This window comes from Malaclemys terrapin, chromosome 15 (assembly GCF_027887155.1).
Source record: "Malaclemys terrapin pileata isolate rMalTer1 chromosome 15, rMalTer1.hap1, whole genome shotgun sequence".
In the NCBI taxonomy this organism is placed as follows: domain Eukaryota; kingdom Metazoa; phylum Chordata; order Testudines; family Emydidae; genus Malaclemys; species Malaclemys terrapin.
The window spans coordinates 8,590,109-8,604,524 of NC_071519.1; the positions used below are offsets into that span (position 1 = coordinate 8,590,109).

A 14,416-nucleotide genomic window follows, 5' to 3' on the forward strand; every position below is an offset into this window, starting at 1 on the left:
TGGGCATGTGGCTCTTCGGGAGAGATGGCACTGTAGGGGGGGCTTTATAATCATTTCTGTGCCCACATTTTCCACAGGCTGTGTTCATTATGGAAGATATCTCACTGCTCAGTGTGATCAGGGAATCAAGGGAGGGTCTTCTCCAAGACTGTGGCATCCGCCCTGGCCCTTATGTGGCTCACCTATGTGCAGCAATGGTTCCCCCCCCACACCCCTCCCGTGATGGCAGAGTAATGCAGGAAAGTTACTCTTAATGGGGCACGAAACAAAGCAGCTGTGCCAAAGAAATTGCAGCAGCGGATTGCTCTGTATCTCCATGAGAGTTTCATGGAGATCTCTGGAGCAGATTCCCAGGAAGCAAGGGATTCAATCACCACCCTGTTCCACCGCTCAGACTGGGCCTGTGGTGGTACGCACATCATACAGATACAAGCCTGCTTTCTGCAACCCTCCTGCCCTCAAGAACTCACTTCAGTGATTCCCAAAATCTAAGCCACTTACCAGGGGCTTCCTCTCCTGTTTCCACTTGGCCAAGCTCCGACAGCTGTGACTGTCTAGCCTCCTCTGGGGTAGAGGAGAACTCCTGGCTGCATGCATCCCTGACCTCCGACTCACCCTCTGCCTCTGGGTCTCCCTCTGCCTCTACAGCCTCATCCAAGATTTCCTGCTCCTGGCTCGGTCCACTCTCGACTGGCATGTGAGCCACCGAAGTATCCACAGTGGCCTTTGCAGTGGAGGTGGGGTCACCACCGAGTATCGCATCCAGCTTTTTGTAGAACCGGGAGCTTGTGGGTGCAGCACCAGAGTGGCAGTTTGCCTCCTGCGAAATGGAGTAGGAGTTCCACAGCTCCTTCACTTTGATCCTGCATTGCAGAGTGTCCCAGTCATGGCCCCTTTCTCTCATGCATCATGAAATCTGTCCATAGGTATCATAATTCCTACAGCTGGAGCACAGCTGGGAATAGACAGCCTCCTCTCCCCAAATGCTGATGAGGACCAGCAGCTCAGCATTGCTCCAAGCAGGCATAGAATGGCTCTGAAGGAATCAGCTGTTTCTCTCTGTGATTAATGAAACTTTGGATCCAAATGGTAAAAGACAGTTGTGCTCAATTTAATCATGGCATCCTTTAGGAGTGTGATCAATGCCACTTAACAAGGGAGCAGTGTTATAAAAATACTCTTCCTGGGCCATAGGTCAACATAGTGTTCATCTCTGGAGTGAAAATCAACTACTAGTACCGGCTATTTCTACCTGAGGTCTTGTCAAATCTTTGACCTTACTTGGAATAATTTTACACTTCTCTGGCATAGAATTCTTCACCAACCACACAACATATCAGTAGCGATGAGCTGAACAGAAATGTCACTTCCATTTTCCCCATCTCTACCTAGATAGGGATTGCATTTCCCAAATAATAGGCAACATGCACCTGATTAGGAAGGAGATATCTTCAAGAGCGACCTCCTGCAGAGCCCGTGCCACAACTGCTTTGGGAGCCCAATGCATGGGTATTTTGCTTAGTTCCAAGTCATTTACTAGGGAATCCTCTTCCCAGCCCTTTAGAAAAAATATTGACCTAACAAACTGAACAACAGGGGGATTGGGATGGTGATGGGGAATAAGGGAATCCCTCTGACGTACTCTATCTTCTTCTGTTGTTACAGAGGGTGAAATGACATTTTTCCCTATCCCTGCCCTCTTCCTGCACTTTGTTATAGTTCAATATATTTTAAGTGAGGAAAATGGTAATAAAAATATCTGCTCTCCAGCACAACCTGAAGCAGCATCAGAACAACTGGGAATGAAACAATTTGTTCCTGAAGAGGGAACTTGATGATTAACAATTGCTTTAAAATGGGGGAACAGTATAACCGTGATGGTTAGGGTTTGTTTAGACTAGGAAAAGTGATGGAGTTTAGGTCAGGTCAAGGGGAAAGTTAATGTCAAACACTGCAGCTGGGCTGCATCTGCTCTACAACGATAATTGTCTTTTTACACCAAGATCACTAACTTGAGCAGCCAACGCCATGTACAGTCCTAGTGGATGTAAGGCACGGGCAGTTTTTGCCTCAGTGTAGCTTGTTGGGATCAAATCTCTCTCCCCCTCCGGGAGCTGATGAACATTCCTGGCTGGAGGGACACACACTCCTACGACTCAAAAGGAAAGGAGTTGATAGAAAAGATCACAGGACTGACCCCAAAGAAGGGTGAGCTGCAAAAGGCAGAAGCAGGCAACTCATCTGGTGGAGCTGAGATACCATGGTGAACATGGTGCAAAAATCACTATGTGGGAATTAGCAAATGTGATTTTTTTAAACAAAATTTTTGGCCAGCCCTAGTCAAGGGATTTATTACAGTTCTCTCTCATGTGGATTTTCTGATGTCTAATAAGGCTTGAGCGCTGATTGAAGCTTTTCCTGCATTCAGAGCATGTATAGGGTTTCTCTCCCATGTGGATTCTCCTATGTGAGATAAGGTTTGAGCTGTGATTGAAACTTTTTCCACACTCAGAGCACGTGTAGGGCGTCTCTCCTGTGTGGATTCTACGATGTGTGATAAGGTGTGAGCTCCGATTGAAGCTTTTCCCACACTCAGAGCACGTGTAGGGCTTCTCTCCTGTGTGGATTCTATGATGTCTGATAAGGTGTGAGCTCCGACTAAAGCTTTTCCTGCACTCAGAGCATGTGTAGGGCGTCTCTCCTGTGTGGATTCTCTGATGTGTGATCAGGGCAGAGCTGTGACTGACGCTTTTCCCGCACTCAGAGCACCTGTAGGATGTCTCTCCTGTGTGAATTCTACGATGTGTGATAAGGTTTGAGCTCTGATTGAAGTTTTTCCCGCACTCAGAGCATGAGTAGGGTGTCTCCCCTGTGTGGATTCTCTGATGTCTGAAAAGGTGTGAGCTGCAACTGAAGCTTTTCCCACACTCGGAGCATGTGTAGGGCGTCTCTCCGGTGTGGATTCTCTGATGTAAGATGAGGCCTGAACGACAAATGAAGCATTTCCCACACTCAGAGCATCCATAAGGTTTCTCACCCATGTGGATTCTCCTATGTGTGATAAGGTTTGAGCTCTGTTTGAAGCTTTTCCCACACTCCGAGCATGTGTAGGGCGTCTCTCCAGTGTGGATTCGCTGATGTGTGATAAGGGTAGAGCTGTGATTGAAACTTTTTCCACACTCAGAGCACATGTAGGGCGTCTCTCCTGTGTGGATTCTACGATGTGTGATAAGGTGTGAGCTCCGATTGAAGCATTTCCCACACACAGAGCATGTGTAGGGCTTCTCCCCTGTGTGGATTCTACGATGTGTGATAAGGTGTGACCTCCAACTGAAGCTTTTCCCACACTCAGAGCATATGTAGGGCATCTCTCCTGTGTGGATTCTACGATGTGTGATAAGGGCAGAGCTCCGATTGAAGCTTTTCCCGCACTCATGGCATGTGTAGTGTGCCTCTTCCAAGTTGATTCTGTCGCGTGTTATAAGGTCTGAGTGGCTACTAAAGTTTTCCTCTGGCCTCTCCTCAGTCTCACAGGCTTTTTCTTTTTCTTGGAGTGCACAACTCCCGGAAACATTCCCTTTAGATCTTCCTGATAACGTTCCATGTGGCTCTACTTGCTCAGCACCTTCCTGACAGGATTTCTCCTCCTCATTCTCACTCACCATCCCATCACCTGATGGGAGACAGAGAGAATCCAGACATAGGTCACTCCCTGCGCCAGAAAGAAAGGAAATCTGAGAGAGGGGAATGGAAAAAGGGATGAACAAACCAAAATATGTGTGGGAGAGATCAAACCTATCAGGAGCTGATTTTCCCCAAACCCTTCCACAGAGGAGAGAGAAATGGATCAGTTTTGGTCCACATCTCACCGGAACACTCAGTGGAAAGTGAGATCGGGGAGGGACCTGCTGCCAGTTGTGAGTCAGGATAGGTGGGAAACCATGAGTGACCTCTGCCTAGTGATTCCACATCTGCAGGGAACATTTCTGAACTTAGAGAGATCACAAGGTCTTTGTAGGGAATCCCAAATGTTTCCTGTATTTATGGACAGTTTTTGAGTTGGTTTAACCAATTCCCTACCTGTGCAGGCAGCTCTCAGGAGCACTTCTTTCTCAGAGCCCTGGAGGTCTCGGACCCAAGGCTCTTCCCCTTGTTCCAGCTGCGAGATCACATCAGGTTTGGAAATTGGAAATCCTACTGCAGGCAAAGAAAAGAAGGGAGGTCAGTGGAATTTGTGGGATACTTCTCACAAAGATTATTCCATGGTTTTAACCCCAGCTCATTTTTAAGCAGTAACATCCCAAGGTTAGTTTCCTTGGCTCAAAGAGGGAGGATAGTTATTATTATAAATCATATTAATTACCTTAGTACCTAAGGACCAACTAACAGCGGGTCCTCATTGTGCTAGGTACAGTGCAAACAGAGAATAGTAGATGGGCCGTGCATCACGGAGTCCCCAGGCGATGCTCTGGGACTGCTCCCCACAAAGCCAGTCAGGACTTTGGGGAGCCTCCTCTCCCTTGGAGTAGACTGTCTTCAGGGTAAGAAGCTTCCATGGCCTCACCCTCATGGGTCTGACCTTGGAGCATTCAGCATATGCCCCTCTGTGCGCTTTCCACAGCGAGACCACCCAGGTGGGGTCCTGGGGAAGCCAGAGGGCCTGAACGCACCCCCACTTTGCAGACAGACATGACTCTTAGCCAGCCAGTAAAACAGAGGTTTATAAGATGACAGGAATATGGTCTAAAACAGAGCTTGTAGGTACAGAGAACCAGACCCCTCAGCCGGGTCCATTCTGGGGTCCTGCGAGCCACACACCTCCATCTGCCCTCACTCCCCGTCCCCAGCCAGCTCCAAACTGAACCCCCATCCAGCCCCTCCTTCTCTGCTGAGTTCCTTTCCCAGGCCAGGAGGTCACCTGACCTCTTTGTTCTCCCACACCTTTAGCATCCCTTTGCAGGGGGGAAGGACCTGGCCATTAGTTGCTAGGTGACAGAGTGTAGGTCAGAAACTGAAGCACCCACACACTATTCAGAGGAAACATTAAGAACAGTCCCACTTGGTCACATCTCATTAAGAACAGTCCCACTTCGTCACATCCATGGCCTGAAGAATTTACAATCTAAATAGACAAGACAGACACAGAATGGGGGAAGGGGTAGAACCCACTGTTAGAATAGAGATATTCAGGTCTGCCTGTAAAGCCTTCAAGAATTTCGGTGTATTTTTATCACTTTGTCTTTATACCCCTGTAACTAGCTAAGAATCAAAATCACAGTCTGCTTGTGTATGGGCCGTCTCTCACTAGGATAGTCTGAGGCCTTGTTCTCAGGCTAAGGCCTTCCATGGGTCCAGATGATGAAGATGTCATCAATGTAGCGCAAGTAGAGTAGGGGCGTTAGGGGACGAGAGCTAAGGAAGCGTTGTTCTAAGTCAGCCATAAAAATGTTGACATATTGTGGGGCCATGCAGGTACCCATAGCAGTGCCGCTGACTTGAAGGTATATATTGTCCCCAAATGTGAAATAGTTGTGGGTGAGGACAAAATCACAAAGTTCAGCCACCAGGTTAGCTGTGACATTATCAGGGATACTGTTCCTGATAGCTTGTAGTCCATCTTTGTGTGGAATATTGGTGTAGAGGGCTTCTACGTCCATAGTGGCCAGGATGGTGTTTTCTGGAAGATCACCGATCGATTGTAGTTTCCTCAGGAAGTCAGTGGTGTCTCGAAGATAGCTGGGAGTGCTGGTAGCGTAGGGTCTGAGGACAGAGTCTACATACCCAGACAAGCCTGATGTTAGGGTGCCAATGCCTGAGATGATGGGGCGTCCAGGATATCCAGGTTTATGGATCTTGGGTAGCAAATAGAATACCCCTGGTCGGGGTTCTAGGCATGTGTCTGTACGATCCATTGTCTACAGCCAAGCTCTAAGATATAACCGCATTTGCTCCAATCCCTCGGATAGAGACAAGCACCTACAAGATCTCTATCAAGCATTCTTAAAACTACAATACCCACCTGCTGAAGTGAAAAAACAGATTGACAGAGCCAGACGAGTACCCAGAAGTCACCTCCTACAAGACAGGCCCAACAAAGAAAATAACAGAACACCACTAGCTGTCACCTTCAGCCCCCAACTAAAACCTCTCCAGCGCATCATCAGAGATCTACAACCTATCCTGAAAGATGATCCTTTACTCTCACAGATCTTGGGAGACAGACCTGTCCTCGCTTACAGACAACCCCCCAACCTAAAGCAAATACTCACCAGCAACCACACATCACTGAACAAAACCACTAACCCAGGAACCTATCCTTGTAACAAACCCCGATGCCAACTCTGTCCACATATCTATTCAAGTGACATCATCATAGGACCTAATCACATCAGCCATACCATCAGGGGCTCGTTCACCTGCACATCTACCAATGTGATATATGCCATCATGTGCCAGCAATGCCCCTCTGCCATGTACATTGGCCAAACCGGACAGTCTCTACGCAAAAGAATTAATGGACACAAATCTGACATCAGGAATCAAAATACTCAAAAACCAGTGGGAGAACACTTTAACCTGTCTGGTCATTCAGTGACAGACCTGCGGGTGGCTATATTACAACAGAAAAACTTCAAAAACAGACTCCAAAGAGAGACTGCTGAGCTAGAATTGATATGCAAACTAGACACAATCAACTCCGGTTTGAATAAGGACTGGGAATGGCTGAGCCATTACAAACATTGACTCTATCTCCCCTTGTAAGTATTCTCACACTTATTATCAAACTGTCTGTACTGGGTTAGCTTGATTATCACTTCAAAAGTTTTTTTTCTCTTAATTAATTGGCCTCTCAGAGTTGGTAAGACAACTCCCACCTGTTTATGCTCTCTGTATGTGTGTATATATATCTCCTCAATATATGTTCCATTCTATATGCATCCGAAGAAGTGGGCTGTAGTCCACGAAAGCTTATGCTCTATTAAATTTGTTAGTCTCTAAGGTGCCACAAGTACTCCTGTTCTTCTTTTTGCGGATACAGCCTAACACGACTGTTACTCTGAAACCTGCCACTTTTACATGGTTAATCAGTCTGGTTCTCTAACTGTTTCTATCTGCTGTATAATAAATTTTGCCAGGTGTAAATTAATTACGGTAGTCGGATATAATTGGTTAGAGAATTATGTTACAATATGTTAGAATTGATTAGTTAAATTTCAGCACAATGATTGGTTAAGGAATAGCTGAGAATATTACTCTATAAACGGGGTCAAACAGGAGAGGGAAGAAAAATTGGAATAATAGAATCATAGATTCTATAAATCATAGAATATCAGGCTTGGAAGGGATCTCAGGAGGTCATCTAGTCCAACCCCCTGCTCAGAGCAGGACCAATCCCCAACTAAATCATCCCAGCCAGGGCTTTCTCAAGCCTGACCTTAAAAATCTCTAAGGAAGGAGATTCCACCACCTCCCTAGTTAACCAATTCCAGTGCTTCACTACCCTCCTAGTGAAATAAGGTTCCTAATATCCAACGAGAACTTCCCTCATTGACCATTACTCCTTGTTCTGTCATCTGCTACCACTGAGAACAGTCTAGATCCATTCTCTTTGGAACCCCCCTTTCAGGTAGTTGAAGGCTGCTATCAAATCCCCCCTCATTCTTCTCTTCTGCAGGGTAAATAATCCCAGTTCCATCAGCCTCTCCTCATAAATCATGTGTTCCAGTCCCGTAATCATTTTTGTTGCCCTCTGCTGGACACTTTCCAATTTTTCCACATCCTTCTTGTAGTGTGGGGCCCAAAACTGGACACAGTACTCCAGATGAGGTCCCACCAATGTCGAATGTTTGTTAAGGGGGGGAGGCATCAGAGCTGAAAAGGGGGTCATGGGGTAAATGCTTTGCGGCATCAGAGCTGGGAAAGGAACACTGGGGAACAGACTGTATCGCTGTACAGAGATAAACCTGACTAGTGTGAAGGGCTTCGGAATACGTAACCTTATAGGTGTAAAAATTGTACAGGCTATACTACCAACCTGTGACATCATCAACAAAGTGGCCATTTGTGCCTGGGTAGGGGCCTTGCTATGGGAGGGAGGAATGCAGCAAGGACTCAGCATCGGTGGCCAGGTTCACTGTGCATAGAGATGGGGAGGTTATATGGGGAGGGGGGTAATGAATGGGAGAGGGAGGTCAAGAGTTAAAATAAAAATATTTGGGTGAAAAAATGTATAATGAAGTGAAACTGAACTGAAATAAAACTGGAGTACAGGCTCTAAAGCAACAAGGCTTGGGTAGGGATTCGGGATTAAAGGTCTATGATCCCCCACAGCTCTAAATCCCCAAACCTCTCCTCCCTCCCACTGACCCACCCAATCCACTTTCTGGGTGCCCTTACTCCACACTCCCCTCCCCTTCTTCCCATTACTCTCAGCCAGCACCACCTCCTGGCACCTTGTATTCTCTCCTTGCTTCTCACTACCTCATCCCTCCCTGCTGGTTCTTAGTTCTAACTCTGGACACACCCTCCCCATGTCCAGGCACCCCAGAATTATCTACTCCCCACCTTCTCCTCCCTTCCTATGGCTCTGTTTTCCCTTCACCTATGGGGTCCTGAATGGCAATATTATACACTCTCCTATCAAAAGAAGAGCTCATCGGACTGTCACACAAGCCATGCATGAGTCATACACCCATTTACTCAATTTAGAATTCTACAGGCGGCATATTTTCCTCTTAAAATGAGGAAAAGTCATGAAAGCTACAGTTATTAATGTAGTTATTAATGTATTCAATAAGGATAAATTAAATACAATTTTAAAATGACTGACAGGACCAGAAAGGCACATGTCCAAACATTATATTAGTGGGTGGGAGATAAGGCAAAAAAAGGGGGACAAGGAAACTTGTCAAAACTTGTATTATGAATAAAGGTATAAAGTTATTACTACTCAGGTTCTTTAGAGACAGCTTCTAATAACTGAGGGGACAGGACTTCTTACCTAGAAAGATCACCGTCTCATAGTTCTCCTGTATGACATCCCTGTACAGGGCTCTCTGAGTGAGGTCCAGCAGAGCCCACTCTTCCCTGGTGAAATACACAGCTACCTCCTCAAAAGTCACCGGCCCCTGAAAGAGAAAGAGTCCAATACTCAGTACCTGCTGCCCCACTCACAACCCCACTATTCACGGAACAGCAGCACCAGGTAAATGGAAGCTCCAGGAGGCACATGTTAACAGAAGTCCCACCCCACCTTCCTTACAGCAGCCAGGAGACATCAGAGGGTTGAAAGAGAGAACCTTTGTGTCTCCCAGCTGACAGACGGAGGCAGGATCTTGACATTTATCTCATACCTACTAGCCAGAGCTTGATATAGGATATGGGGCTGTCTCTGGACCCTACTGGTGGCTCCTTGGTAGGAATCCCAACACTCTCCAAATAAAATATATGGAAGGAAGGGGAAGTCAATAGTAAAGAATAAAAGTTAGAAGGTCAGAACTGTAGAAAATTGGTAAGGGAAGCTATCAGAAATCAATGACCAATTAATGAAAATAAGAAGGAAGTTTTTAAAAAGTATGTTAAGTACAAAATTAATCCCTAATAATGGTAGTGGTAAATTACTAGATGGAAATGTCAGAATTGTCAAAAATAATGCAGAAGAGGTAAAAGTTTTCAATAAATATTTCTCTCCTGGATTTGGAGAAAAACAGTCATATAGTCATATCATAAGATGTTGACGACGACACTCTTTCCATTCCAACAATAACTCACGAGGATGTTAAACAGCAGCTATTAAAGTTAAACATGTTTAAATCAGCAGGTCCAGATAACTTGTATCCCAGAGTTTTGAAAGACCTGGTGGAGGAGTGTTGAGGACTGTTAATGTTGATTTTAATTAGGACTTGGAACACTGGGGAAATTCCAGAAGACTGGAATAAAGCTAATGCTGTACCAATATTTAAAAAGTGTAAAAGAGATGACCCAGCTAATTACAAGAGTGTTAGTTAATTACAAGATTGATACTGGGCAAGATAATGGAGCAGTGAATATGGATTTAATTAATAAAGAATTAAAGGAGGGTAATATAATTAGTACCAATTAACAAAGGTTCAGAGACAATAGTTCCTATCAAACTAACTGGATATCCTTCTTGGGTGAGATAAAAACTTTGGTTGCAACTAAAAGTATTGATATAATACACCTAGACTTCTGTAAGGCATATGACATGCTTCAGCACATTTTGACTAGAAAACTTGAAAGTTACAAAATAAACACAGCATACATTAAATAGATTAAAAACTGTGATTGTAAATGGGGAACCATGGTCGAGTTGATTTCTTAATAGGGGGTTCCCACAAGGATTGGTTCTTGACTCTGTTGTATTTAACATTTTTATCAATGACCTGGAAGAGAATATAAAATCATTACTGATAAAGTTTGCAGTTGCCACAAAGATTGGGGATGGTGGTAACTAATGAATTGTCAGTAGATTCAGGCTCCATCACTGGGAGTCTGGGAAGTTTTCCCAGCCCTGGCTGGAGGGCAATTTCCTGTTCCACAAAGAGGGGAAGTTCCATTCCCAACTCCTGTGCCTTGAAATTAGACCCTATCTCACCCTACACCCCATATTCAGCACAGTGGGGTGATTATAATATGATTAGGACATAATTATGATGCATTTTGTGCAAGATGCATCATGTTTGGTGTCATTGGAAAACTTATGATTTGTTGAATATGATTATCCTATTTGTGTGCATGGATCATGTTTGTATCAGAAGTTATGAATATTGACTATGTATCTGTATTTCAAATGTGCTTACTCTGGGTAACACCCACAACTAGCCTTTCAGGTACAACAGTGAAGAAGCTGGACAGTGCTGATGACTTATCAACAAAGACAATGACGTGGAAGAGCTTAGCCTTCCTGTGAATGTGTCAGCCAGCCTATGAGTCATGGCTACTATGACTCAGCAGGGCATGCTAGGCCATGTGACCAGACCACATGACACTGAACTCCATTTTGGTACCTGTATTTTTCCACTAACTGGACTGGGAACTGAGTTTGGAAGAAAGGGTTCCCGCCATATGGAAAAGCTACCTAAGGTGGGGTGTGACATCATCGCTTGGCCTCATTCCCCTGTGATGGGTTGGATCACAGAAACCCCCTTGGTAGCTGCCACCTAATGTACCAAGACTACTTTGCTCCTGTTTTCCCTGCCAGCTCAGGACTTCAGCACCCTGTCTTGCTGAGCCAGACACACCCGTCTCCTCCAACAAAGACCCAGGGTCTGAATTACTTGCCCCAAGCTGCAAGTTTACCTGAAAACAGCTCACAGAAGTGTGCTTGTCTTTAGCACTCAGATCCCGAACTCCCAATGGGGTCTAAACCCAAATAAATCTGTTTTACCCTGTATAAAGCTTATGCAGAGTAAACTCATGAATTGTTCGCCCTCTATAACACTAATAGAGAGATATGCATGGCTGTTTGCTCCCTCAGGTATTAATACATACTCTGAGTTAATTAATAAGTAAAAAGTGATTTTATTATATACAGAAAGTAGGATTTAAGTGGTTCCAAGTAGTAACAGACAGAACAAAGTAAGTCACCAAGCAAAATAAAACAAAATGCGCAAATCTACGTCTAATCAAACTGAATACAGATAATCTCACCCTCAGAGATGCTTCAGTACGTTTTTTTTTCCAGACTGGACACCTTCCAGGCCTGGGCACAATTCTTTCCCCTGGTACAGCTCTTGTTCCAGCTTAGGTGGTGGCTAGGGGATTCTTCATGATGGCTCCTCTCCCCCTCTTTGGGCTGTTCCACCCCTTTATATATATCTTTTGCATAAGGCGGGAACCCTTTGTCCCTCTGGGTTTCCGCACCCCCCTCACTGGAAAAGCACCAGGTTAAAGATGGATTCCAGTTTAGGTGACATGATCACGTGTCACTGCAAGACTTCATTACCCACTTGCCAGCACACACATATACAGGAAGACTCACAGGTAAAACACAGCTATCTGTAGACAATGGTCCTGGTTAATGGGAGTCATCAAGATTCCAAACCACCATTAATGGCCCACACGTTGCATAATTACAATAGGCCCTCAGAGTTGTATTTTATATTTCTAGTTTTAGATACAAGATTGGTACATTTATACAAATAGGATGATCACACTCAGTAGATTATAAGCTTTGTAATGATACCTTAACAAGAGACCTTTTGCATGAAGCATATCCCAGTTACATCATGTTCACTTATCATATTTTTATAAAACCATATAGACTGCACAACGTCACATCCCCACACAAGAGAACTCCTGAAAGCACCTGAGGAACAAAGACTGAACTAGGGGAAGTGTTGGTCCCAGGGTAAAGAGATTTCTAGCTTGTGTATGGAAACTCGGGGGACTGCGTCTATCATAAGTCAGGGTGAGAAATTGCTAATTCATATTCTATCCATCTAGTATGTTATGCTTAGTTTGAGTTTTTGATTATTTGCTAATTAATCTGCTTTGATCTGTTTACGATCACTCAACGTTGGGAAATTGGCTGTTGTCTTCTATCTGTCCTTGAGTGGCTTAGGTAAAGCACTCAGGTAGCTTAGTTGGGTGTATGGCGCCACCTGCTGTCCTGTGGGTGATAACAGGGCCTGGGGAGGCTGGCTGAATCTCCAGCAAAGCAGTGTGAGACGGGCCAGCCCAGCTTCAGGGTTAGAGGGCACAGTAGTTCCCAGAACTACTCCCTAGACTGCACTCCAGGGGTGACAACCCATCACACCCTAGATTACACAAGTCTCAGCAGGTTTGTCACATCCTGTCCCCTCCCTTTTTCCACCCTAGATATTTCCTGCCTCCTGCCACCTCTAGCAGCTCCCACCCTCCTTTGCATTTATTGCTCCTCTCCCTCCAAACAGAACCCACCACCAGCTCTCTGATAATCCCTTACCTGAGCCAGCTCCATTGAAGCCATTTCCTTCCCCCTGGGAGAATGGGATGATCTGGAGTGAAACCTGAACGTTATTCTGTAACCTACCAGGGCGAGAAGGGCAATGTGAGAGAATTCAAAGGGGTTTTTTGTCCATTCCACATGCTGATTCCCCTCAGGATTTCCCCTGCTAATGGATATTCTAGGTTCTGCCACACTGTGAAGCACAGAATGACCTTATTCCAGTACAGACCTAGCCCCCTCGCACCAGGGTGTAACCCTCTGAGACATGGTGAAACCCTCCCAGTAGCAGAGTCTCTCTGTTACACTTATAAAGTTTGCGGACGAGACCAAGCTGGGAGGGGTTGCAAGTGCTCTGGAGGATAGAATTAAAGTTCAAAATGATCTGGACTAACTGGAGAAATGGTCTGAAGTCAATAGGATGAAATTCAATAAGGACAAATCCAAAGTACTCCTCTTAGGAAGGAACAATCAGTTGCACATGTCACCGAAATTTCGGGTCCACCTAGCTGAGAGCCAATAACAGCCAGACTGGGATAAGGAAGAGTTGCTTTATTCTGCAGAAGAAAGGAGAGCTTTGCACCTTGATACAAAAACTCTGTCTTACACACATTTTACAGATCCTTTATACACATTCAGACAAAGGCCCTTGCCGTGTTACCACTTGATTGGTGGTTGTCAGACCCGTGCTTTTGCTATCTGGTCAGTGAAAACAGGCTTGGGGCTAGCTCCAACTACCTTAAGGCATTGAAAGGGAAGACAGTTGAAAAGTTCAGGCTACTGTGTACTTGAGGTGTCTGCTTCCCCCTAATGGCCGCTGGCTGACATAACAGCTGCTAGCATTTAAGGGAGGTCACTAGTAACTTTCACACACACATACAAAACAGGAAATGACTGCCAAGGAAGGAGTACTGTGGAAAGGGATCTGGGGGTCATAGTGGATCAAAAGCTAAATATGAGTCAACAGTGTTACACTGTTGCAAAAAAAGCAGGTATAATTCTGGGATGTATTAGCAGGAGTATTGTAAGCAAGACACAAGAAGTAATTCTTCCGCTCTACTCTGCGCTGATTAGGCCTCAACTGGAGTAGTGTGTCCAGTTCTGGGTGCCACGTTTCAGGAAAGATGTGGACAAATTGGAGAAAGTCCAGCGAAGAGCAACAAAAATGATTAAAAGTCTAGAAAATAGGACCCATGAGGGAAGACTGAAAAAATTACATTTGTTTAGTCTGGAGAAGAGAAGACTGACAGGGGACATAATCAGTTTTCAAGTATTTTAAGGAGGAGGGAGAAAAATTGTTTTTCTTAACCTCTGAGGATAGGACAAGAAGCAATGGGCTTAAATTGCAGCAAGGGAGATTTAGGTCGGACAGTAGGAAAAACTTCCTGTCAGAGTGGTTAAGCAGTGGAATAAATCGCCTAGGGAGGTTGTGGAATCTCCATCATTGGGGATTTTTAAGAGCAGGCTGGA

General features: G+C 45.1%; 1 protein-coding gene across 6 annotated transcripts in view; it reads right to left on the reverse strand.

Moving 5' to 3' along the window:
- LOC128823005 (zinc finger protein 436-like) overlaps positions 1-14,416 on the reverse strand; it is a 28,869-nt gene that overhangs the window by 3,541 nt on the left and 10,912 nt on the right. For 2 of the 6 annotated variants that reach the window (XM_054005002.1, XM_054005001.1), the window contains 4 exons: positions 12,947-13,029; positions 9,002-9,128; positions 4,081-4,197; positions 502-3,712 (listed from right to left, as the gene is read on the reverse strand). In XM_054005002.1, coding sequence (XP_053860977.1) covers positions 2,337-3,712; positions 4,081-4,197; positions 9,002-9,128; positions 12,947-12,970 — 1,644 coding nt within the window. In that variant the 5' untranslated portion in view covers positions 12,971-13,029 and the 3' untranslated portion in view covers positions 502-2,336. The remainder of the gene's footprint in view (positions 1-501; positions 3,713-4,080; positions 4,198-9,001; positions 9,129-12,946; positions 13,030-14,416) is intronic. The other 4 variants (XM_054004998.1, XM_054004999.1, XM_054004997.1 and 1 more) reach the window with 4 other exon arrangements.